We start from the raw sequence: 26,666 nt of genomic DNA, 5'->3' as shown, positions 1-26,666 counted from the left end.
TATACTAGATCCCCTATATGTTCTAAATCGACTCCTGTTTCTCGTTCTGTCACGTAACAAAAATCTTACCCCTCACATAGGCCTTCAATTTGCTCTCTACAGACTAGTACTGTCAAAAAGGGCATTCCATGCCAAGAGAAATCTACTAGTATCAAGCATTGGCCTTACTATGAGGAAGAAATTTCTGAGAATGTACGTTTGGAGCACAGCATTGTATGGTAGTGAAACATGGACTGTGGGAAAACCGGAACAAAAAAAATCGAAGCATTTCAGATATGGTGCTACAGGTGAATGATGGAAATTAGGCGGACTGAGAGGGTAACGAATGAGGAGGTTCCGTGCAAAATCGGGGAGGTAAGGAATATGTGGCAAACACTGACAAGGAGACGGGAAATTTGTAAAGACATCAGGGAATGACTTCCAAGGTACTAGAGGAAGCTGTAGAGGTGGAAAACTATACAGGAAGACAGAGATTGGAATACATCCAGCAAATAATTGAGGACGTAGGTTGCAAGTGCTGCTCTGAGCTTAAGAGGTTGGCACAGGAAAGGGATTCGTGGCGGGCCGCGTCAAACCAGTCAGAAGACTGATGATTACAAAAAAAAAGCCAATGAGAACTACGCTGCCCTGTGTGACGTAAGTGGTCGTATCTTTTGAGTGAATTCACTTAGAAGCTTGAATGTTTTACACCGCCAAGTCACCATAGACCTCCGTATGTGGCATATATTTCAACGTCATACATTTATCCGTTCGTTAGAAAAAGACTTTTAGCAGCCGGGCGTGAAGACGGAAAACACATAGATCCTAAAACGTTTCCGTTTTTACCAACTGAGGGACGGTACCCTAAAAATAATGAGAAAAATAACAAAGTAAATACTTTACTAAGAACGTTTTAAGTGCTACACCAGGAAATGTATTGGTTCCAGCGCCAAGAAGTTGATTCTTGCGAAGAACGAAATAGAAACCAGCCATCGTTGATAATTATATGTATTCGAACAAATAGCACAGTTACTGATTTCGAACCGACAGGTTCGTCATCAGACGATTGTTTAAGTTTATATTAAATTTATTGTTCTTTACATTAGTTGTCGACTTTCCTTTAAAATAATGTAAACAACAGCAAATGTATTATAAACATGAACAATCGCCTGAAGATGAACGTGTCGATTTGAAACCGGTAAAGGCGCTACTTGTGCAAATAAATAACATTATTAACAGTGGCTGGTTGCTGTTTTCTTCTCTGAAGGAATCAAATTGTATTGCGTTTACAGCCACGTCTCAAAATGTTAGTTTTCGAAAAGCACCACGAATATAGTTTTCCTTCCAAGTGCCATTAACACTGAGGCACTACGTTTTGTCTACGATAATTCAAGTAAAGGAATGCAGCTTTAGGTTTTTAACTAGTAGATCTGGGATCAACAAAACACACTTCCCCTATTTTCTAAATTTTTGAACTCCTGTGGGAAGCACAACTTGGTGCAGAGACTATGGGCGTTCTACAAACACAGGTTTGAAGGACGTTTTCCGTGGTTTGGCACCTGGATCAACCTAGGCACATGCAACAGAGCACCTAGTACACAACTGCACTGAACCACGCTTTGTGGAAAAATGGAACTTAGAATGTTTTCGATTTCCACTCTTCAGTTAAGAGAGGAGTTAGAGAAGATTTATATGAGCAACTCTTTTTGCCATGGGATCGCTCAGTCAGTGCGCGAGCGTTACGGAGATGCTCAACAGATTCTAGTGGCATTTTGCATCACGGAGAGGTGTACAGCTACATCTCTGAGATCGGAACCCGCTTAAAGAGTAAGGCGCTATACTACGTCCTCCTAAACACTCCCAGGAAATGATACCGTGGAAAAATCAGATACATTAGAGCTGTCCTGAAAGTTCACTGACAGTCGTTTTTCCTTGCGGACTGTTCGCAGATGGAGCAATAGAAGAAGGCGAAGTTACTGGTACTAGAAGCCCTTCCACTACAGACTACACGGTGGCTTGGGAATCTCGATGTAGACGTAAAGGTATCTGCTTTAATACTAAAGGAAATGCCGACGTACACAACATCAACGCTTGACTTTTATATCCATATTTGGTTGAACGAATTACTGGAACGCTAAACAAAAACGTAGCCAAATACGTTTACTAGCACAAGCAGTGATTCTGTGTATTGTATGCGAAACTCCCGTAATTTGTTTCTATCAGTTCTATGTGAGAAACATAGCCGTAACAATATGAAGACTAAAACTGTAGTCCGAACCTTGTTACAGCGCTAAAAATTCAATTTTTTCGAACTGATTTGTGACTAGTTTAACGGCTTTGCCGCAGCGGTAACATCGGTCGCACTGGGCTAGTACTTGGATGGGTGACCATCCGGTCTGCCGAGCGTTGTTGGCAAGCGGGCTGCACTCAGCCGTTGTGAGGCAAACTGAGGAGGTACTTGACTGAGAAGTAGCGGCTCCGGTCTCGTAAACTGACATACGGCAGGAAGAGCGGTGTGCAGACCACATCCAGAGACTCCTGTAAGTTGAGGATGACACGGCGGCCAGACGGTACCACTGGGCCTTCATGGCCCGTGCGGGAGTAGTTTAGTTTATGGCTAGTTGGTGTGTCCCTATATATCGTAGGAGCCATGAAACTGGAACAAGTTGATGGTAACCTTCAAAATCTTTGTATCTAACGACTTCTACGTAAATATATACACCGCTAGCCACCAAGCGGTGTGTGGCGGAGGTCGCAATTCGCGCCAAAGTCATATTTCCGCCTCTCTTGTTCTACTCGCGGATCGCGCGAGGGAAAGACGACTGTCTGAAAGCCTCAGTACGAGCTCTAATTTCCCTTATCTTTGAAAAGTGATCATTGCGCGATTTGAAAGTTGCTGGTAATAATATATGTTCTACATCCTCGGCGATGATCGGATTTCGGAATTTAGTGAGCAGCCCCTTCCGTTTAGCGCGCCGTCTATCTGCAAGTGTGTCCCACTTCATACTTTCTACGAGATTTGTAACGCTCTCGAGATGGCTAAATGTGCCAGTCACAAATCTTGCCGCTCTTCTTTGGACCTTCTCAATCTCTTGAATCAGACCCAACTGGTAAGGGTCCCATACTGACTAACAGTACTCTAAGACTGGACGAACTAATGTATTGTAAGCAATTTCCTTTGTTGAAGGATTGCTTCGCTTCAGGATTCTACCAATAAACCGGAATCTAGAGTTCGCCTTGCCCGTTACTTATGTAATCTGATCATTCCATTTGAGATCATTTCGAATAGTCACACCCAAGTACTTGACGGATGTTCTCGCTTCTAAAGACTGAGCATTTATTTTGTACTCGTACAAATGGTTCAAATGGCTCTGAGCACTATGGGACTTAACTTCTGAGGTCATCAGTCTACTAGAACTTAGAACTACTTAAACCTAACTAACCTAAGGACATCACACACATCCATGCCCGAGGCAAGATTCGAACCTGTGACCGTAGCGGTCGCGCGGTTCCCGACTGAAGCGCCTAGAACCGCTCGGCCACTACGACCGGTACACTCGTACATCAATGGGGATTTTCGACTTGTTATACGCAGTAGGCTACACTTACTAATATTGAGAGATAACTGCCAGTCATTACACTACGCACTTATTTTCTGGAAATCCTTATTGATTTGTTCACAACTTTCGTGTGATATTACTTTACTATAGACTACAGCATCATCGGCAAACAGTCTAATGCGGCTGTGCATACCATCAACCAGATCGTTTATGCAAATCGTAAGAAGCAGCGGACCTATTATGTTGCCCTGGGGCACACCTGAAGTTACGCTTTTTCCTGTTGAAGTCTCCCCATTCAGGACGACATCCTGCTCTCTGTCCGTTAGAAAACTTTCTATCCAACGGCATATGTCATCGGATAGACCGTAATCGCGCATTTTTTGGAGCAAGCGACAGTGCGGAACTGAGTCGAACGCCTTTCGAAAGTCGAGAAATATGGCATCAACCTGGGAGCCGGTATCTAGAGCCTGTTGTATATCATGCACAAAGAGGGCCAGCTGTGTCTCGCATGACCGCTGTTTCCTAAAACCGTCTGATTTCTGCAGATGAGCTTCTCAAAGTCTAGAAAGGTCATTATCTCTGAACACAAAATACGTTCCTCAATTCTGCAACAAATCGATATCAGTGAAATTGCCCGGTAATTATGTGCATCCGATTTCCTCACCTTTTTATAGATTGCTATGACCTGGGTCTTATTCCAGTCTCGTGGAATTTTCCGCTGTTCCAATGATTTCTGATAGATGATCGATATGAATGGTGCTATGTTTGTAGCGTAGTCAACGTATAATATTACAGGGATACCGTCCGGGCCAGATGCCTATCTGGCGTCTCAGGATATTAACTGTTTTACAGTCCCACATACACTAAACAGTATGTCAGACATCTTCGCGTTTGTTCGATAAATAAAAGGGGGAATGGTGCTGCAGTCCTCTACCGTAAACGAGTTTTTTGAAAGCTAGGTTTACAATTTCGGCCTTCTGTTTGTCACCATCCGTTACATTGCCCGTACTGTCTGCAGTTTCCCATCAGTGGACGCAAACTGATGCAATAGGCGGCGGCTTTCTATTGAATACTCAACGTGTAACGCGGTGTCCCTTTCGGTGAACGTACGAGGGCAGTTCAATAAGTAATGCAACACATTTTTTTTCTGAAACAGGGGTTGTTTTATTCAGCATTGAAATACACCAGGTTATTCCCCAATCTTTTAGCTACACAACACTATTTTTCAACGTAATCTCCATTCAATGCTACGGCCTTACGCCACCTTGAAATGAGGGCCTGTATACCTGCACGGTACCATTCCACTGGTCGATGTCGGAGCCAACATCGTACTGCATCAATAACTTCTTCATCATCCGCGTAGTGCCTCCCACGGATTGCGTCCTTCATTGGACCAAACATGTGGAAATCCGACGGTGGGAGATCGGGGCTGTAGCGTGCATGAGGAAGAACAGTCCACTGAAGTTTTGTGAGCTCCTCTCGGGTGCGAAGACTTGTGTGAGGTCTTGCGTTGTCATGAAGAAGGAGAAGTTCGTTTAGGTTTTTGTGCCTACGAACACGCTGAAGTCATTTCTTCAATTTCTGAAGAGTAGCACAATACGCTTCAGAGTTGATCGTTTGACCATGGGGAAGAACATCGAACAGAATAACCCCTTCAGCGTCCCAGAAGATTGTAACCATGACTTTACCGGCTAAGGGTATGGCTTTAAACTTTTTCTTGGTAAGGGAGTGGGTGTGGCGCCACTCCATTGATTGCCGTTTTGTTTCAGGTTCGAAGTGATGAACCCATGTTTCATCACCTGTAACAATCTTTGACAAGAAATTGTCACCCTCAGCCACATGACGAGCAAGCAATTCCGCACAGATGGTTCTCCTTTGCTCTTTATGGTGTTTGGTTAGACAACGAGGGACCCAGCGGGAACAAACCTTTGAATATCCCAACTGGTGAACAATTGTGACAGCACTACCAACAGAGATGTCAAGTTGAGCACTGAGTTGTTTGATGGTGATCCGTCGATCATCTCGAACGAGTGTGTTCGCACGCTCCGCCATTGCAGGAGTCACAGCTGTGCACGGCCGGCCCGCACGCGGGAGATCAGACAGTCTTGCTTGACCTTGCGGCGATGATGACACACGCTTTGCCCAACGACTCACCGTGCTTTTGTCCACTGCCAGATCACCGTAGACATTCTGCAAGCGCCTATGAATATCTGAGAAGCCCTGGTTTTCCGCCAAAAGAAACTCGATCACTGCCCGTTGTTTGCAACGCACATCCGTTACAGACGCCATTTTAACAGCTCCGTACAGCGCTGCCACCTGTCGGAAGTCAATGAAACTATACGAGACGAAGCGGGAATGTTTGAAAATATTCCACAAGGAATTTCCGGTTTTTTCAACCAAAATTAGCGGAGAAAAAAAATGTGTTGCATTACTTATTGAACTGCCCTCGTATAACGAGTGCAAATGGCGAGTGTATATGCGCTTATCGTGACGCGTCAACTTCCTGTGCGTGTAACTGAGAGGCTTCAGCGTGGGCCTCAGACGCCACGACGCACGTCGCTGACAAAAGGAAATGGAGTTACCCCCCCACGCGAAGACGTAAGGGGAGATGCGGGCTACCCCATCTTTGCAACCAGAACGCGTCGCCTCCCTGTATATGGGCTGCACGGATAATCCGGAGCCTGTAACTCGAGTTACATATCAGTGTTGCAGAGGTAGTACATACTACAGACTGATGCCCAGCCGACGCTTTGAATAAACTGGTAGGGACCGTTGTATTTGAACAAGTGTGCTTAGTAAGGCAAGCCGACTACAACAGGCGAGATTCGATTTTCTTCCCGACTCAGCTGCTTAACCAAAGGCACTTTAATTTAGCATGAATATCTTTTTTTTTCTCCATCTCTTATAGTGTTCAATAATTCACCAATTCTACGTGACATTATAGAGAATCGATTACTTAAGGAAGTTCTTTTCTTCTGAACTATTCTACACGCTTCACGAATCTCAACAAAACCATGCCGTTATTGATTTTTTTTCCAGAAATACAAGCACATTTATTGGCTAAGTTGGTTTTGATTCATTTGGTAGAGGTGTCCGAAGATTCACCTTCGCTTTACCATGACTTCTGATATGTCCTGGATGTTTGAATTTTTATTTCCCATCTCATTACTTCTCTAATTTTCTATATCTCAAGTCACTCTATTCTCTCAGGCTTAGAGTTCATCAGTAAGTATTGGCGTGCATATAAAGTCTACTGAGGAGATTGTGTACACTACCCTTGTCCGTCCTCTTCTGGAGTGTTGCTGTGCGGTGTGGGATGCACATCGTAGAGGATCGACGGAGGACATCGAAGAAGTTAAGAGGAGGACATCTCGTTTTGTATTATCGCGAAATAGGGAAGAGAGTGCCGTGGATATGATACACGAATTGGGGTGGCAATCATTGAAACAAAGGTAAAGAAATTAAATTTCCTTTATGCAATTGGTTGCTTATAATATCGTTATATACGACTACGGTTGCTGCGCATGCATAAAATACTAAAACAAATGTGGTTCTCGTTGTGGCAGGATTTTCTTATGAAATTTCAAATACCAACTTTCTCTTGAGAGTGTGAAAATACTCTGTTGCCGCCCACCTACAGAGGGAGAAATGATCATGACAATGATATAAGGGAAGTCAGAGCTCTCACGCAACCATTTAGGTGTTCGTTTTTCCTGTGTGCTGTTAGAGAGTGGAACAGTAGAGTAGTAGGTTAAAGGTGGTTTGATGAATCCTGTTCCCGGCGCTTAAATGTGAATTTCAGAGTAAGGTTGAAGGTGGTTTGATTAAACCTCTTCCAGGCGCTTAAATGTGAATTTCAGAGTAATATGCAGATATAGATATAAATAATAACGATGTTACCACTGCGCTGTAGTGGTATAGTACCCTGCGTCTACAAATGAATTTCTTACTGTCAAAATTTTTAGTGAATCATACGGTATTTCCATTTTACTGACTGTTACGTCTATTACAAATATTTCTGGTTCATTCTCTTGCAAGATTTCAGTAAGGTATTTAAATTTAATACCTCATCCTACTTTACCTACCAAACGACCAGCTACTATAAGAGACAGTCAAATAAAAACAAGACAGATGGAAAGAAAGCAAGTAAACTGTTTATTATTCCAAAAGTAATCGCCATAACTGTTAATATATTTTTCCCGCTGTAAAACGGGACTGTAAAAGTCTTCATGTAGAAATGAAACTTCCTGGTAGAGTAAAATTGTGTGCCGCACCGAGTCTGGAACTCGGGACCTTTGCCTTTCGTGGGCAAGTGATCTACCATCTGAGCTACCCAAGCACGACTCACGACCCGTCCGTACAACTGCAGTTCTGCCAGTATCTCGTCTCCTACCTTCCAAACTCCACAGAAGCTCTTCTGCGAACCTTGCAGAACTAGCAGTCCTGGAAGAAAGGACTTTGCGGAGAGGAAGTTTCATATCAGCGCACACTCCGCTGCAGAGTGAAAATCTCATTCTGGAAACATCCCCCAGGCTGTGGCTAAGCCACGTATCCTCAATATCCTTTCTAAACTGAAGGGAACACTCCACGGCATTCGCTTCAGAACTGCTACAAATTCGTTGGGCAATACACCGCTCCGCTCGACCTGTTAACACAACTGGAAGTGCTAAGAGTATCCTACGACATCCACATCGCTGGCAACGGGTTATAGACAATGCTGGTGACTACTTGGAAGGTCAGTAAAACTTTTAAACACGTATCTATTTTGTACGAGCTGTAAATATCTAGTTGCCAATATTAAAGTTCCAACCCTCGTATAATACCGATACCATATCGAAATTTTTGTGCAACAATTAAGATAAATTCCGACTTTTGGCACAGAGTGGTGTACACAAAATCACATGCAAGGATTGTGGTAAAGTAGATGTTGGACAATCATGCAGAGCTGTGGCAATTCAGTTATCTAAATATGAGAGAAGCTGGAGGTTAGGAAATATAGATTCAGCCTTTGCAAACATCTTTTAACAGAAAACCACATATACCATTTAGAGCGTGAAGTTTTACATTATGGTAAGAAAAGCAGAAAGGTGGCCCTATTGGAAATGCTGGAAATCAAGAAACATGACACAGAATTCCAGCTTAGCATTAAATGCCCAAGTTCAGTTACGATTCTTCCTTCTGTTAAGTTCCGCTTACAAATACTAAATTAAATTGCAAATTCAACCATAATTTTCATCTGATTTTAGATTTAGCTGCATATTAATTTTATGTTTCGTTTCATTTAAATCTAACTGTTTTTGCGTGACATAAATATGGAATTATTTTCCTTCATAGACGCTCTACACGTCGTCATTTACGTATCTCTAGTATAAATAATATCTGTGTATGCCATTTTATCTGTTCCATAAAATTTCCGGCGAGCAGCCGCATAAATTGAGCTTCTTCTTCTTCTGATATTTTGGCTGAATGCCGTCCAGCCATCTGCAGAATGAGCCGAGGTGACTGACGCTCCAGCACTTGCTACGTCCTTTGAAACCCGAGTACCGAACCACTGCGTGTGCGGCCAAAGATACACAAGGCGCCAGATATGTTGATAGGCGGCAAAGAGGTGTGACATATGCATGGAAATTAAATCTGTGGCTGCGCAGTCGATCCACACGATGAAATCAATGTATTACTGTGAGCTGCACGGTCGCGACGTCTCTGTCATTTAATTACAGATATTGACGGATTCCATGATTTGTACAAGCTGAAGCCGCTCTCTGTATTAATTAAATTCGTCACCCACTGAATTTCAGTTGCTTCTTTCACTATTGAGTCCCACAAAGATGAAATCGAGGCTAATATTCTGACATTATGGTACACCGTGGAGTGCCGAGTATCAATACAGTGGTCCGTCACGGCAGATTTATTAGTTTGTAAGAGACGGGTGTACCAGTGGTGCTCTGTGCGTCTTTCTTGGACTGTACGTGTCATCTGTCCGATGTATGAGAGACCGTACTCACGGGGGATGTTGTAAACCCCAGGCTTCCGAAGCACCAAATAATCTTTAGCGGAACCCAGGAGTGCTGCAGTCTTTGATGGAGGGCAAAAAATCACTTTCACTTTGTGTTTACTGAGGATCCGTCCTAAAAAAATGGTTCAAATGGCTCTGAGCACTATGGGACTTAACATCTGAGGTCATCAGTCCCCTAGAACTTAGAACTACTTAAACCTAACTAACCTAAGGACATCACACACATCCATGCCCGAGGCAGGATTCGAACCTGCGACCGTAGCGGTCGTGCGGTTCCAGACTGAAGCGCCTAGAACCGCTCGGCCACAACGGCTGGCCAATCCGTCCTATTTTTGACGAAAGGTTTCCCACGTTTGGCAGGAAAGCCATGGATTTAAAACTTCCCGTGTCTTCTTCCGCTTTCCTTGTGCCCACTGTTGATTTCATTTGCAGTGCATTACGTATCTGCTGTGTGCTCAGGAATTAAATCACAAAGACAACTCGACGGTGCAGCTCGCCGTTGCACATCGATTTCACCGTGTGGATCGACTGCGCAGCCATAGATATGCATATGCGTATGTCACACCTCCTTGCCGCCTATCAATGTCTCTGGCGCCTTTTGTATCTTTGGCCGCACACGCAGTGGTTCGGTCCTCGAGTTTAAAAGGACGGAGCAAGTGCTGGAGCGTTAGTCACCTCGGCTCACTCTGAAGATGGCTGGACGGCATTCAGCCGCAATATTCGAAGTAGAAGCTGAATTTATGCGGCTGAATTTTATGTAACAGTCATTACCCTGCAAAACATGAAGGTGATATTTTATCTGAATTGGCGACATCCAGTTATAACCTGACAATGGCCTAAGAAGTCGGAAGACGGGTCGTCACCAAATAAATATAATTTTGCAGAACATTAGGAAGGAATTTCCTATTTGATATTATACTCATTTTCTTCGAAGCACCGACAGAAAATTCCCTTCATGTTGCGGATTTTGTTTCTGTGTGGTATGGTGAGTGAGCATTGCGCTCTCATTTAAATATATGGTCGAAAGAGTCAGCCTACAGGAATTGTGAAACGAACCCTGTCGTCGAGGACCGTGGCCACAAAGGGCGCAGATTCACCACGAGATGGCGAAATTCACAGGCGTCTATTGTCTATTGAGGCCTAAAAGTAGTAGTGTGTGAGTGAGGTAGTCGAGAGCCTACGTCATAGGGAAACCCAATAGAAGGCCTTTGTGACCGAGGAGACGTAGCAGTGTTAAATATGGCGGACCTAAGATCGGCCATAATGGGAAACATTTACGAAAACTATTTAATTCTGTAGTAGTGCAGGGAGTCAAGCGACAATAATCTTCCATAAATTTTCATGGTGATCAAAATAAAACTTGAATATTGATCATAACTTTAATAGTTTAAGATTTACTGTTAAAGTGAAATTCACAAGTTTTGTAACAAAGACCTGAATGATGAAATCCGTACGCTTTGGTCGACCTTAAGGATCGATATTTCATAAAGAAGCGCACCATTAAAATGTCTAATGTTGTTAATATCAACTCTGTAACTTTATTTGTTTAAAAGATATAGTAAATTTAGATTATGAGTATTTTCAGTTAAGCATCAGATCACCATTTTCTTCACACAAAACACATTGAACGATGACAGCATGACACCTTATTGAGTCATTAGGTAATAGAATATTAGTTGTAAAGTTTAGTGTATAATAGTTAAAATCAAATGGCTCTGAGCACTATGGGACTTAACATCAGAGGTCATCAGTCCCCTAGAACTTAGAACTACTTAAACCTAAATAACCTATGGACATCACACACATCCATGCCCGAGACAGGATTCGAACCTACGACCGTACCGGTCGCGCAGTTTCAGACTGTAGCGCTTAGAACCGCTCGGCCACTCTGGCAGGCGCATAATAGTTTCTTTTGTTCTTTATTTATTTGTCAGAAAGCACATTGGTGCTAGGCTACCGGCCATGGCATTCAAAGCTAAGAAGGGAATTGTATTGGTTTTTAGTAAAAGAATTTAACGTTTATTATGTAATGGATATTATTGTTACTTTATTTAGAACGTGAAAGTGGTGAAGCTTTGATTATTTAAGTATTTTAAAATGTAATGTAATGTAATGTAGAAAAGCTGTAGCCAATCAGATGGACGACTTCAGGAAAGGGAACGGCCCTACTCAGCTGAGCGAGGATATTCGGCGCGCGTGATAGGCGGCCGGAGACGCGAAGGCGAACAGTTCGGCGGGAGACACCAAAGTGGACAGTTCGGTTGCAGATGGGAAAGCGGACAGTCGGTCTTTAGGCAGCTAGGAAGTGAAACGACTTAGAAAATTTCGCGCTGTGTGGTATCGTGGGACTTAGTCTCCGAGTGGTGAGCAGCTGCCCGCCTGGTGCGAACTCCAACTTTTCGAGTAGTTAACGAGATGGAGTATTGGACATGTAATTCGCGATGAGATTGTGAATGATCGAACTGTGTCAAATGGATATGCACTCGGGTGTAATAGATATTCTGAATAGGACAACTATCGCTATTAGTTTGCTTTCTGAATAAAGATTATTCTAACCAAATCGCAACTGTGTGGCCTACATCATTTATGAGTTGTTAATTTAGTTCCCGATATTATTATTACTGTTATTATATGTTACGTTAACTTTGTATTTCGCAAACTTGCTATCAGCCAGATAATTTAATCAAAGGGCCACAAGTGTCTAATTTGGGGCGTGTAATTTAAGCCAAGACATTTAGACGAAGAGGAACCGCATGTGAGCCCGAACATCTTTGGGATGTTAGCTCTCAGCCTTCAGACGTCGTGCTAACTGATTCTTGGTGGATACTTAACGAATCACGAGTATAGAACGTGATGCATGTCAAACATTCAAAATAAGAACCAGTTTCAAATGGTAGTCTCTGGAAGACCGCCTGCAAAGAGTTAAACCAGAGTTAAGGTTCGCGTCTGTCATTATGTGGTAAAATTTGTTCCATTTGACGTAAAATAATCTGTTCAGAGATTATCATCAATTTTTTTATGCACCATACGTACTGGTAAACATATTCTGTTGCTGCGTTTAAGGCTGAAAGAGTACTGCACATCGGTAGCAGCTCTGGGAGCAGATTAAGCAGCAAATGCTTAGCACAGTACGAAAATGAAGGAAGTATGAGACCATAAATCGTGAAACCGTCATGTTGTTGTTAAGCAAATATTTGGACATTAGCTGTGTTCTTGATGCTGTTGTTGTTGCTGTTCTGGTTTTCAATACGATTGCTGATTCGATGCCGCTTCCCACGCTAGGCTGTCCTGTCCATTCTTTTCATACGACGGTACCTAATGGTTACTGCTGAAAGTAGTTGCTCTCCCGAACAGCAGTCCATAGGAGTAAATCAGTTGCGTCTTTACCTGCAGTTACTTGTACTTAAGGTACTGGGGCTGCGCACGGCTCTGATTAAAAGGAACAGCTCGATGTAGTCACAGAGTCGAGATGCGCACGTCTGCTTTCATGGCCTGCAGCAAATTCCTGTAGCTATGATCCCGCAGCTGGCTGTTGTGGCCGAGCGGTTCTAGACGCTTCAGTTCCGAACCGCACTGCTGCTAACGGTCGCAGGTTCGAATCGTTCCTCGGGCGTGGATGTGTGTGCTGTCCTTAGGTTGTTAGTTAAGTTTAAGTATTTCTAAGTCCAGGGGACTGATGACCTCAGATGTTAAGTCCCATAGTGCACAGAGCCATTTGAACCATATGATCCTGCAGTCAAACAGTATATCCATTTGCGAATTACTAACATACACAGAAATATAAGTGAAAATATAAATGAATTAATATCAAGGTTTCTATCCTAACACCTGAAATTGATGTAGATTGCAGAGAATTATGTTTGGTAATGTTTATTCAAGAAAGGACATCTCAAACAGACGGTAAATGGTTCTACCACATTAGGTTAAAATACAGACAGAAAATACACTTTTCAAATGCAGTTGGCAGTGATACGAGTTTTGTTGTTGTTGTTGTTGTTGTCGTTGTTGTGGTCTTCAGTCCAGAAACTGGTTTGATGCCGCTCTCCATGCTACTGTATCCTGTGCAAGCTTCTTCATCTCCCAGTACCTACTGCAACCTAAATCCTTCTGAATCTGTTTAGTGTATTCATCTCTTGGTCTCCCTTTACGATTTTTACCCTCCACGCTGCCCTCCAATACTAAACTGGTGATCCCTCGATGCCTCAGAACATGTCCTACCAGCCGATCCCTTCTTCTAGTCAAGTTGTGCCACAAACTCCTCTTCTCCCCAATTCTATTCAATACCTCTTCATTAGTTATGTGATCTACCCATCTAATCTTCAGTATTCTCCTGTAGCACCACATTTCGAAAGCTTCTTTTCTCTTCTTGTCCAAATTATTTATCGTCCATGTTTCACTTCCATACATGGCTACACTCCATACAAATACTTTCAGAAACGACTTCCTGACACTTAAATGAATAATCGATGTTAACAAATTTCTCTTCTTCAGAAACGCTTTCCTTGCCATTGCCGCTCTACATTTTATATCTTCTCTACTTTGACCATCATCAGTTATTTTGCTCCCCAAATAACAAAACTCCTTTACTACTTTAAGTGTCTCATTTCCTAATCTAATTCCCTCAGCATCACCCGACTTAATTTGACTACACTCAGTTATCCTCGTCTTGCTTTTGTTGATGTTCATCTTATATTCTCGTTTCAAGACTCTGTCCATTCCGTTCAAGTGCTCTTCGAAGTCCTTTGCTGTCCCTGACAGAATTAAAATTTCTTCTCCATGGATTTTAATACCTATCTCGAATTTTTCTTTGATAATGGCAACAAAACCCACAAACTCATGAAAACTAAGTCCATTTCGTGATTACAATACACGAAAGGTTTAGCAGTTCAAAATAGTTTAAGGTTCAACATGAAGATTCACAAATTCTCACATGTGATACGAAAAATAGTAATTCACACTCTGCCTTTTCTCACTTCCGTAAATCAAGTGACAAAATTTAGCGTCCTATTGTGGAACACATTCAGTCCTCTCGAAATATGAATTCCCTTCAGAAGATAAGGCGTGGTAGCGGCCGTTCACCACCCAGAATCAATCACCTATACGAATGAATCACGCTCTTTACCTCAGGCATGTCCCCTTCCAGACTTCGCCACGAAATGCCCCCCTTTGGCTCTTCACCCGAGAAGTCCCAGTCTCCATTTGACACCAGAAATGCTCAGCCACTGTCCAACTCTCATTCGTTTAAGTCCATCCTGTGCTGACGTAAGCCGTCGCCAGCACACCAGTCGGCATAGATGAAGCGCGAAGAGCGATTAATAGTTGCTGGACCAAGTGCATCTACCATGAGAGAAGCCAGAGGCACACCCACAAGCAACGTGCCACCAACGTCCTCTCCACAGCACGTATTTAGACCGCCACTGCTGACCGGAGGACCTCACTCAGTCATCCAGTTTGGCGTCTGTCAGTTACTTGCAGTGTGGGCTTAGTTCGTCATAAGTTACGACGGTACGTAGCGACCAGATCCGTGACTATAGACGGACTTGTTTTCCTCAAGCAGTGAGAAACTGAAATTTGTAATAGCAAGATTACTGATATGGACATCACTCTGCAAGAGGACTAGCACTGATGAGCTTGTACCACAAAGCATGGACTTTATTCAAGTTCAGTAAATATTTCAAGTTCATGTAAATAAAGGACTGTACTGTTGTAGAAATAGGATACCGGCCACCCATAACAACATCCTCTCCCTATCTTTCTTGCGGTACAAGACTCTGCACATCCCCAACTAACATTCATCGTCCTTAAGCTCTACAGACATGATTTGATTCAAGCTGACCACTTCCCAAAATAAACTAAAACATCAAAACAATATTTAAATAAATAAATATCATAAACATTCGGTTACAGTCAGATCATTCACAATACAGAAAAAGGATTGTTAATAACTAGATAAGATAGTATTCTTGAGCAAGAGGGGTGTCGTTAAGTGACAACGAATTTTCATTAAATATTACTTAAACAATTACTTATACTTTCTTGACAGAAGCGTCTTTTGCTCCTCGTTTCAGTTGTGGTGCCAGCTGACACATGCGGCTGACCACTCATAAATTAGCCCAATTTTAATAGCACTTGCAATCAAAATTTAAGTAAAGTTACTGCCAAAACAGGAAACTATTCATTAGATAAAAACAGAAATACGAGAGAATATGAGGTACTGATGCTGTGTACATGTGGAGAATACGATGTTCTGACAAACAGTTGCATAGTGAAAAGGAGGTAAATGATATCGTAAATATAGTAGACACAATACGTAGCTTTCAGCAATTACAGCTATAGTACACTGCTATCATCTGAGACACTATTTGTTGCAATTGCATGAAGCGTTTAGAAGTTGTTAATTCAGAGGTTCATTGTGTAAATATTTATTCTCTGTGGAGTATTAACTTCTGTAGAGGTTTATAATTTATATAAAAAACAGCTACCAACCACATGTATGGTTTAAAAAGGTTTATCATCTTCAGACAATGACCGATTTCGGATTTTTCTTTACAAATCCATCTTCAGATGGCAGATTACAAACATTCTTAGTTGGACCTAGTTTTGTTTGTGTTATTCGTTTGCTGCACTGGGAAAGAAAAGAAATATTTTTGTTGTCATATCAGTAATGGTACTTTTACGAAAGATTTACTTCTTTTACAAGATCTAATTGCTCATGAGATGGTTTTTATAAACATTAGTAAACTTGCAGGTTAGTGTACTTACGAGCTGTGTAGTTCTGCCTGACGAAATATTCGTGCGTTTACGTTTTCGAACGCAAGGTATTGAAATATTGTCGTTAGATATGCCTCATTTATCTGAGATCGCCGATGTATTCACAGTTTTATTAATATGTAACTGTGATTTGCTGTCGAAGTTCAGAGAGCTGGATTTAGCCATCTTTAAGGTTGCCTGACAATCTGCTATTTCCTGTAGCATTGTCTGTCCTCCTGAGCGACCGTCTGCCGCCTACATTCCCAGTGCTGGGATCAACCTGTTTCCGGCTACGCGCCCATTGTCTCTGCACCAGGCTGCCAGGCCGGTAAAGTCCAGCTACCCAGGCTGCCCCTGAGCCCGTGGTCCGCTGGCGTTGAGGCGAACAGCAAATTTGCCTTACCTCGTAGCAGTTCTGGGCGGCCGATTAGGTTGCCCAGGTACGGGTAACGTTACATTCATCTCTGCACAGTCACTACAACCTGTATGTGTTTGAACTTGCTTACTCTATAATTTCTGGCCCCAAACTTCTCCCATTACCAAACTAACGATTCATTACTACCTCAGAAAGTGTCGTAACAACCATTCTTTTATGCTGTGTCATAAATTTATGTTTTCCCTGTATCAGTTTAGCACCTCACTTTAGGTACCCGTCGTACTCATTTAATTACCAGCGTTTTTATGAATCACCAGGTTTCAAAATCCTCTGTTGTCTTCTTACCAACCTTTTATCACCCGTGTTCACTCTGAAATAAGGCTACATCCCAGTAAAATATGCTCAGAATAGACTTCCTAACACATTTATAATCTAAGTGTTAATAAATATTTTTATGCTCGATACCTTTCGATAACTGTTTACCACTCTGTATTTCACATCATCTTCACTTCTGTCGTCGTCAGTTATTTTGCTGGCCGAATAGCAAAAGTTATCCACAACTTTCAGTGTTTTATTTTCTAATATAACTAATCCAGTATCAGCGTTCCCACTCCATTACCTACCTTTTTACATTTATTGATGTTCGTATTATAAAAGGCGCTCTCCATCCCGTTCACCTGATATTCCAACCCGTTTCCTAACTCCGACAGAATCACAGTGTCTTCAACAAACTAAGTTTCTATTTTATTAATGAAAGAAAACACTTATTTAGCCTTGTTTCCCAAATTTTATTATTTTTTACGACACAGGTTTCATGTTATAAACCCATTTTCTAATACACAGCTCATCCCCAAAATGACAACCAAGCAATGATAAACATGTCAACTTCTTAATCTATCCATTCTTGACTTAAATTGTAAAAGTTATTTGTGTTGACAATTTTGACACAAGTACAATAATTTTCTGCAGCAATAATTGAGACAGCATATACAATGCCTATGAATAACGTACACTAGATTAGAGCTATGTTCACAGGAGTTGTGTCATCAACTTTTTGTGAATGAAGGTCCTTAGGATTTTTACTCCTATATAGAGGTTGTAACACTGTCTAGGAGGGGTGTATAATTCAACTAAGTGTGATCACTCAAAAGTAAATATTGAGCGTATCTCCGCATTTGCTATTGGATTAATAGAAGCAGCTCAGTTATTCGCCCTGTTTGAACAGTTCCCTAGCCTTCACATTAGAGAAAAGAACCTGGGTGCCTTCATTCATGAATATATAAGGGCACTAATTCTTGTACACTTAACTCGAATTAAATGTATGTTATTCATAGTTATTTTAAATACTGTTGTAATGAAAGCTGGGAAAAACAATTTTAGCTGTGTCGAAATTGTCATCGCAGACAATTCACGTAATTTAAGACAAGAATCAAAAAATGGTTCAAATGGCTCTGAGCACTATGGGCCTTAACATCTATGGTCATCAGTCCCCTAGAACTTAGAACTACTTAAACCTAACTAACCTAAGGACATCACACAACACCCAGCCATCACGAGGCAGAGAAAATCCCTGACCCCGCCGGGAATCGAACCCGGGAACCCGGGCGTGGGAAGCGAGAACGCTACCGCACGACCACGAGATGCGGGCAGACAAGAATCGATAGAGTAAGACGTTGACATGTTTATCTTTGCTTGTTTGCATCTTACGCATCATTTGTCTACTAGAAAATGAACTTATGATCCGAAACCTCGATTGTACAGTATAATACAGTTTGGAAAACAAGGCAAAATAAGTATTTCGTTTAGCTAACACAATGTACAAGTTTCACTAACAACCCACGGCTCATTCAATTGAACAAAAGTAGACACATAAAAAAAAACTTTTGTATTGCCCCAGTTCCCAGAATCCTGAAGATAGACGCTGACTGTGGATACTGTATAACAGACACAGTCCCTTTGACTGTTCAGAGGTGTCACTAAACGCGCCCAAAGATCTAAACAACCATGCATGAGCCTATTAGACGGAAGGGGTCCGACAGCCTATCGGTTCCATTCATTCCACCAGGAAGGACGTACACGGCTCGTGTTATCTGTAGTTCAACCATGCCTAGACCGTCAATTCCGCGGTTCGATCGCGTCCACATTGTTACTTTGTGCCAGGAGGGGCTCTCAACAAGGGAAGGGTCCAGGCGTGTCGGAGTGAACCAAAGCGATGTTGAAAATGGTTCAAATGGCTCTGAGCACTATGGGACTTAACATCTATGGTCATCAACCTAAGGACAGCACACAACACCTAGCCATCACGAGGCAGAGAAAATCCCTGACCCCGCCGGGAATCGAACCCGGGAACCCGGGCGTGGGAAGCGAGAACGCTACCGCACGACCACGAGATGCGGGCCCAAAGCGATGGTGTTCGGACATGGAGGAGGTACAGAGAGACAGCAACTGTGGGTGACATGCCTCGCTCAGGCCGCCCATGGGCTACTATTGCAGTGGATGACCGCTACCTACGGATTATGGCTCGGAGGAGCCCTGGCAGCAACGCCACCATGTGGAATAATGCTTTTCATGCAGCCACAGGACGTCGTGTTACGACTCAAACTGTGCGCAGTAGGTTGCATGATGCTCAACTTCACTCCCGACGTCCATGGCGAGGTCCATCTTTGCAACCACGACACCATGCAGTGCGGTACAGATGGGCCCAACAAAAAGCCGAATGGACCGCTCTTGATTGGCATCACTTTCTCTTCACCGATGAGTGTTGCATACACCTTCAACAAGAGAATCGTCAGAGACCTGTTTCGAGGCAACCCGGTCAGGCTGAACGCCTTGGACACACTTTCCAGCGGGTGCAGCAGGGTGGAGGTTCCCTGCTGTTTTGGGGGGGCATTATGTGGGGCCAGCGTACGGCGCTGGTGATCATGGAAGGCGCTGTAACGACTGTACGATACGTGAAGGCCATCCTCCGACCGATAGTGCAACCATATCGGCAGCATATTGGCGAGGCATTCTTCTTCATGGACGACAATCGTGACCCTATCGTGCACATCTTGTGAATGACTTTCCTCAGGATAACAACATCGCTCTACTAGAGAGGCCAATATATCCTCAAGACCTGAACCCTATCGAACATGTCTGAGATAGTTTGAAAAGGGTTTTTTAGGGACGACGAGACCCACCAACCACACTGAGGGATCTATGCCGAATGAGTGACAATCTGGACCAACAGTATCTTCAGGATAGTATACCACGACGAATACAGGCAAGCATCAAAGCAAGAGGACGTGCTACTGGGTACTGGAGGTACTGGTGTGTACAGCAATCTGAACCACCACCACTGAAGGTCTTGCTGTGTGGTGGTACAACATGCAATGTGTGGTTTTCATGAGAAATAAAAAGGGCGGAAATGATGTTTATGTTGATCTCTATTCCAGTTTTCTGTACAGGTTCCGGAACTATCGGAACCGAGGTGATGAACAACTTTTTTATGTGTGTATTTATGCCTTCTCCCTCTTCCTTTATAGAGTTCCCCTTGCTTTCGTTTACTTCTAGCTCAGTGTGCAGAGTGAAAAACATGGGAACTTAACTACTAATCTAATTGTCTTCTTAATCACTGTTTCCCGGATGTTCTTAGATTTTTATAACCTCAGCTGCTTTCTGGACATGTTGTAAATAACCTTTCACTCCTTTTTAGCCACGTGCTGCCTTCAGAATTTGAAAGACTGCATTGCATGCAACGTTCACAAGAGCGCTCCCGACATGTAGAAACGCAGGTTTGCCTTTTTTTTTCGGTCTCTTCTGAGATGCCCTCACGTCACCTTGTACTTCTCTGGACCCCAAACTGACCTCTCACGAAGCCGTGTTCTCGTATTAGTGTCAGCTGCTACGACACACATGGTGGTCCAGCAGGAACGGTCAATGTTTATCGATATGACAGGAACTATCATTTAAAGCAAAAGACTTCAAATTGACATGTGCCCTATTCCGAATGGTTTCCGTGATGGAGCACATTTTGTACACTGCTATTTATTTTCTATTTTGTGCATCAAATTGTCAGGTTTACACATGAACAGAGTTAGTATACAAAGTATCATTTGAAAAATACGTATATTCCACACATTCACCACTGAGCAGAATGTCGCATTGTGCTGCATCATTTCAGCAATGCGTTGCTGTTCCTGCACCGCTCATAAAACAACGTGCTCCGAAGAAAAATGGGAACTAGGAAAAATACCTATTTTACGCAGTGTGTTTGCAAAATCTGATAAACACTCCATTATTAATAATTCGACGTGTCGGAAAGCAATGACGGTATTCTTCGACCGCAGTAGGTACATACCATCGCAGAAGCCGGAAATACACACCGTATCTGCCTATTCTTCATTAGTGTAGACATGTAGCGTTTTAGACAGCGCTTTTACAAACACAGTTAACCGACGCCTCTCTCAATCCTTCACAGTACTTCTCTCACAACACACCAGAGACAGCAGCGCATTCAGCGGGGCACTTTATGACTGAAAGACATCCCAAGCAAAGGAAAGCTTGTATAAGGCAACAAGTGTCTGGCGCAATTTTTAGATCGGTTACTGCTGCTACAATGGCAGCTTACAAACATTTACGTGAGTTTGAACGTGGTATTATAGTCGGCGCACGAGTGATAGGACACAGCATCTCCGAGGTAGCAACGAAGTGGAGATTTTACCGTACGACCATTTCATGAGTGTAGCGTGCATATCAGGAATCCGGTGGAACATCGCTGTGGCTGTAAAAAGATCCTGCAAGAACGGGACGAACGACGACTGAAGAGAATCGTTCATCGTAGCAGAAGTGCAACCCTTCTCCAAATTTCTGCAGATTTCAATGCTGGGATATCAACAAGTGTGAGCATGCGAACCATTCAACGAAACATCACTGATACGGCCTTCCGGAGCCGAAGGTCCACTAGTGTACACTTTATGACTGCGTGACACAAAGCTTTACGCCTCGCGTGCGTCCATCAACACCTTCATTGGACCGTAAATGACTGGAAATATGTTGCCTGGTCGGACGAGTCTCGTATTGCAACAAGCAGATGGAGACAACCTCATGAATCCATGGGCACTGCATCTCAGCAGGGGACTGTTCAGGTTCGTGGAGGCTCTGTAATCGTGTGGGGCGTGTGCGGCTGGAGTGATATGGGACTCCAGATACGTCTAGATGTGACTATGTCGGGTGACACCTACGTAAGCATCCTGTCCGATCATTCGCATCCATTCATGTCGATTGTGGATTCTGACGGACTTGGGCAATTGCAGATGGACAATGCGTCGCTCTACACGTTCAGAATTGCTACTGAGTGGCTCCAGTAACACTCTTCTGAGTTTAACCACTTCGGCTGCCCACCAAACTCCCCAGACATGAACATTATTTGGCTTATCTGGGATGCCTTGCAACGTGCTTTTCAGAGAACTCCATCCCCTCGTGCTCTTACGGATTTATGAACAACCCTGCAGGATTCATGGTGTCAGTTCCCTCCAGCACTACTTCAGACACTAGTGGAGTCAATGCCACGTCGTGTTGCGACATTTCTGCGTGCTCGCGCGGGCCATACACGATATCGACAAGCGTAGCAGTTTCTTTGGCACTTCGGTGTAGTTTGCTTAGAAGAACACGACAAAGAGGTTGGGTGGGTAACACACACGTGTGCATCACTAGCCGAAAAATGTACATTTAATGTGTTATATCGCGGCAGCCATTCGGTTATTGTTGTTGTGGTCTTCAGTCCCGAGACTGGTTTGATGCAGTTTTCCATGCAACTCTATCATGTGCGAGCTTCATCATCTCCCAGTACCTACTGCAGCCTACATCCTTCTGAATCTGCTTAGTGTATTCATCTCTTGGTCTCCCTCTACGATTTTTACCCTCCACGCTGCCCTCCAGTACTAAATTGTTGATCCCTTGATGCCTCAGAACATGTCCTACCAACCGATCCCTTCTTCTAGTCAAGTTGTGCCACAAACTCCTCCCCAATTCTATTCAATACCTCCTCATTAGTTATGTGATCTACCCATCTAATCTTAAGCATTCTTCTGTAGCACCACATTTCGAAACCTTCTATTCTGTTCTTGTCTAAACTATTTATCGTCCATGTTTCACTTCCATACATGGCTACACTCCATACAAATAATTTCAGAAACGACTTCCTGACACTTAAACCTATACTCGATGTTACAAATTTCTCTTCTTCAGAAACGCTTTCCTTGCCATTGCCAGTCTACATTTTATATCCTCTCAACTTCGACCATCATCAGTTATTTTGCTCCCCAAATAGCAAAACTCCTCTTACTGCTTTAAGTGTCTCATTTCCTAACCTAATTCCCTCAGCATCACCCGACTTAATTCGACTACATTCCATTATCCTCGTTTTGCTTTTGTTGATGTTCATCTTATATCCTCCTTTCAAGACACTGTCCATTCCGTTCAACTGCTCTTCCAAGTCCTTTGCTGTCTCTGACAGAATTACAATGTCATCGGCGAACCTTAAAGTTTTTACTTCTTCTCCATGCATTTTAATACCTACTCCGAACTTTTCTTTTGTTTCCTTTACTGCTTGCTCAATATACAGATTGAGTAACATCGGGGAGAGGCTACAACCCCGTCATACTCCCTTCAAAACAACTGCTTCCCTTTCATGTCCCTCGACTCTTATAACTGCCATCTGGTTTCTGTACAAACTGTAAATAGCCTTTCGCTCACTGTATTTTACCCCTGCCACCTTCAGAATTTGAAAGAGAGTATTCCACTCAGCATTGTCAAAAGCTTTCTCTAAGTCTACAAATGCTAGGAACGTAGGTTTGCCTTTCCTTAATCTTTCTTCTAAGATAAGTCGTAAGGTCAGTATTGCCTCATGTCTTCCAACATTTCTACCGAATCCAAACTGATCTTCTCCGAGGTCGGCTTCTACCACTTTTTCCATTCGTCTGTAAAGAATTGGCGTTGGTATTTTGCAGCTGTGACTTATTAAACTGATAGTTCGGTAATTTTCACATCTGTCAACACCTGCCATTCGGAATAGGGCATATACCCACAGGAAGTTTTTTGCTTCGAACAATATTGCTGTCGTATCTGTGAATATTGACCATTCCTCCTGGAACACACTGTGTTATACTGTACAGAACTGCGGCAGCTAGTTAGACACACTGGACGGCTCACCTGTGTGGGGAGGCCACGGCGCGGGGCTGCAGCCGGGCGCGAACCCAGGACACGAGGCCGCGCGCCGGGGACACCATCGCATCACTGCGGCCGCCGCATCTGACGGAACACAAAGGCATCATGTTACATACAACACTCTGATGTGTACTGCTTTTACAACAAGTTGTTCATCCACGAGCTAAGGTATGGCGGGAGTGTATTTAATTACAAAGTATGCTGGAATGATAGCAGACAGTTGAATTTTTCGATAAATATAATCGTTGTGTGTTAATGTATAATCCGGCTGCAGCCTGAACTGCTCATTTCTATTGTTTAAATTACTTACTGACATTTTATGTGGATTGAACACACTACTGCTGAAGTACTTGATCGTTTATCCTTACACCAAAAGTTACGAAAATTGCACCGACCGATGATAATAGCCAGTAACAGTTAACTTTTGAGCGTCACTTATATAGTGATGTTCGTATCCTGTCAGCAGGGACAGAAAAAAGTCTTTTTTTTTTTGGTCAGTTTCGGAGTTACTACTTGATGGCTTATTTGTCAAGTCTGCTTTTTATTTTTGTAGTATTTCTCTGTTTGTTAGTATCATGTTGAAAATGAAAACATACTAATTACATTACACTTATGGACATCACCCATCTATTTTATTCCATCAAAAAAAGAAACCTTTACCATGTCATCATTAGTAGAGTTCATAAACATCAGTCTAGGGTTAAAACTGTAACTTATAGTTATGAAGGCAGACGTCCATGTATATGTAATAATAAGGATTAGCAGTCTAGTTTGAAGGTGCAACCCAGTGCTTTTTAGTCTTTCCTTCATCTCTATCTGAAGTATTAGCGTGTAACTGTAATCGAAAAAGAATCAAGGATACAACGTTAACGACGTTTGTGGTCTAATAACTCCCTGGAAAAAAAGAAGAAAATGAAGAGTATGTGTGGAAATATACATTATGGAAATGTACATCCTATTACCTCAGAGGAAATAGAAACAGCATAAAAAGAAATCAAGAACAGGAAGGTTACAAGAGAAGATGGAATAAATACAGATTTATGGCGATATGGGGACCAAATATTAAGTCAAAAATTTCTGAATGTATTGATAGATGTTGGAATGGATGTCGTATTCCAAGATCCTAGTCGCATGCCCAAGTTACGCCTACACTGAAACTAGACTCTAGAAGCAGGTGTGAAAATTACAAGGGAATAACTTTTGAATACAGAGTGTAAAGTACATGCAAGTACATTAAGAAAAGAATACGAGCCAATATAGACGTTTTATTTCTAGAAGAACAAAGCGGTTTTAGAGGGTCGATCCTGTACAGGCGCCACGTACACGGTTAAGGAGATAGTAAAAAAGAGAAGTGGATGCACCTGAAACGTACAGCTGTTACTGACCACGAAAAATCATTCGAGCAAGTAAGTAGGGAAAAATTATCAGAAAATATGATTCAAAGAGTATATCCGAATCGTCTAATTAAAGCAGTAAAATGTATAAACAAAGACACAAAAATCAGTGTACATGTCAGAAGCAGGAGCTACAGTAAAAAGACACACATAAACTAAGGTGTAAGGGTTGTAGCTTATCTCCTACGTTGTTTACAATTTATGTAGAATAACTCATTAGAAAACTGACGTATAAAATTAACGGAGATATTTGTGTTGCAACAAACTTTACTCTTCGGACGATGCTACTTACTAGTGAGCAGATTATTACAATGAAATTGAGTCGAGTTGCAAGGAGAAGTATACTATGTTACAGAATTATACGAGAACAACAATTTTAAAATTTCCGTCAATCAGACAAAACAATAACTTTCAAAGCAAAATATACTGTTAGCACCAAAATTTCAAACAGTGGCACTATATTAAACCGGCAAAGAAACACAAATGAGGCTCTACACAGTAATGGCTGTGCCTGATTTCCTCTATGAGTGTGAAACTTGGACTATGACAAACCTGATAGGAAAAAGGTACAGGAAGCCAAAACGAAAGTCTTAAGAACATTAAAAGGATGTACCCTTTCAGATAAAACTGGAACTGAAAAAATGAGGGAAAGAACTACGAATAAAGTTTTTGCAAGAAAAGATTGTAAACTATAAAAATGACTGGAGAAAGTTTATAGATAGAATGTCAAAGGAGAGTAACCGAAGAAGACTATGGTCTTATAGACGTAAGGAAAAGATGCTCAGATATGTTTTGATGCCAGAACACGCAGTATTTCGTGATCTATGCAATACAGGAGAAAAGGAAGAAGGAGGATGAGGAGAAGAAGAAGAAGATTATTATACAACAGTGGTTGTCAAAGAACAGAGACCCATTCCTTTAAACTGACAACAAAATATTCGCCAATCATAAGTAAATAAAGTTTACTAGGGTTATCAACATATCAGAAATGGCGTAATCACGAGTAGATTCCTACGGTCTACTCAATAATAATTCCAGTTTTGCAGCTGAAAGCAACTAAATTTGACAGTGCACATCGCCTAAACTTTCCGAAATGTTAAAGTTCCAACTGGTGTACTGATTCTATCCCACTTGCCTCGAAATCTTGTTAAGTGTCAACCAATGTTAAATTATGTGAGCAGCCGCTTGCCGTCCAAAATCAGTCACTTCAAAAGTCTTGAAACCATGCTATCAGCTGCTCAGCATCCGAATTAGTTGTAAGACTGGTCCACACAGCTTGAGTGGCAGAGAATTACACGGAGCTACCGTTTACTCGCCATCAGTCTGGCAGCCAGAATTTACAACAAAAATAAAATCTAGAAAATATACCACTATTTAAAATACAT

The 26,666-nt window shown here is 42.4% G+C and overlaps 1 protein-coding gene across 1 annotated transcript in view; it reads right to left on the bottom strand.

Annotated features, from left to right (window-relative positions):
• The window catches only part of LOC124779465 (chondroitin sulfate N-acetylgalactosaminyltransferase 2-like), a 395,654-nt gene extending 371,705 nt beyond the window's left edge, over positions 1–23,949 (bottom strand). Inside the window, exon 1 of the mRNA XM_047253713.1 lies at positions 23,873–23,949. Coding sequence (XP_047109669.1) covers positions 23,873–23,949 — 77 coding nt within the window. The remainder of the gene's footprint in view (positions 1–23,872) is intronic.
• Between the last annotated feature and the right edge of the window lie 2,717 nt (positions 23,950–26,666).

The sequence above is a fragment of the Schistocerca piceifrons genome, chromosome 1 (assembly GCF_021461385.2).
Source record: "Schistocerca piceifrons isolate TAMUIC-IGC-003096 chromosome 1, iqSchPice1.1, whole genome shotgun sequence".
In the NCBI taxonomy this organism is placed as follows: Eukaryota; Metazoa; Arthropoda; class Insecta; order Orthoptera; family Acrididae; genus Schistocerca; species Schistocerca piceifrons.
The sequence above is the reverse complement of the archived record's forward strand: the minus strand, read 5'-3'. Positions and strand labels throughout refer to the sequence as shown.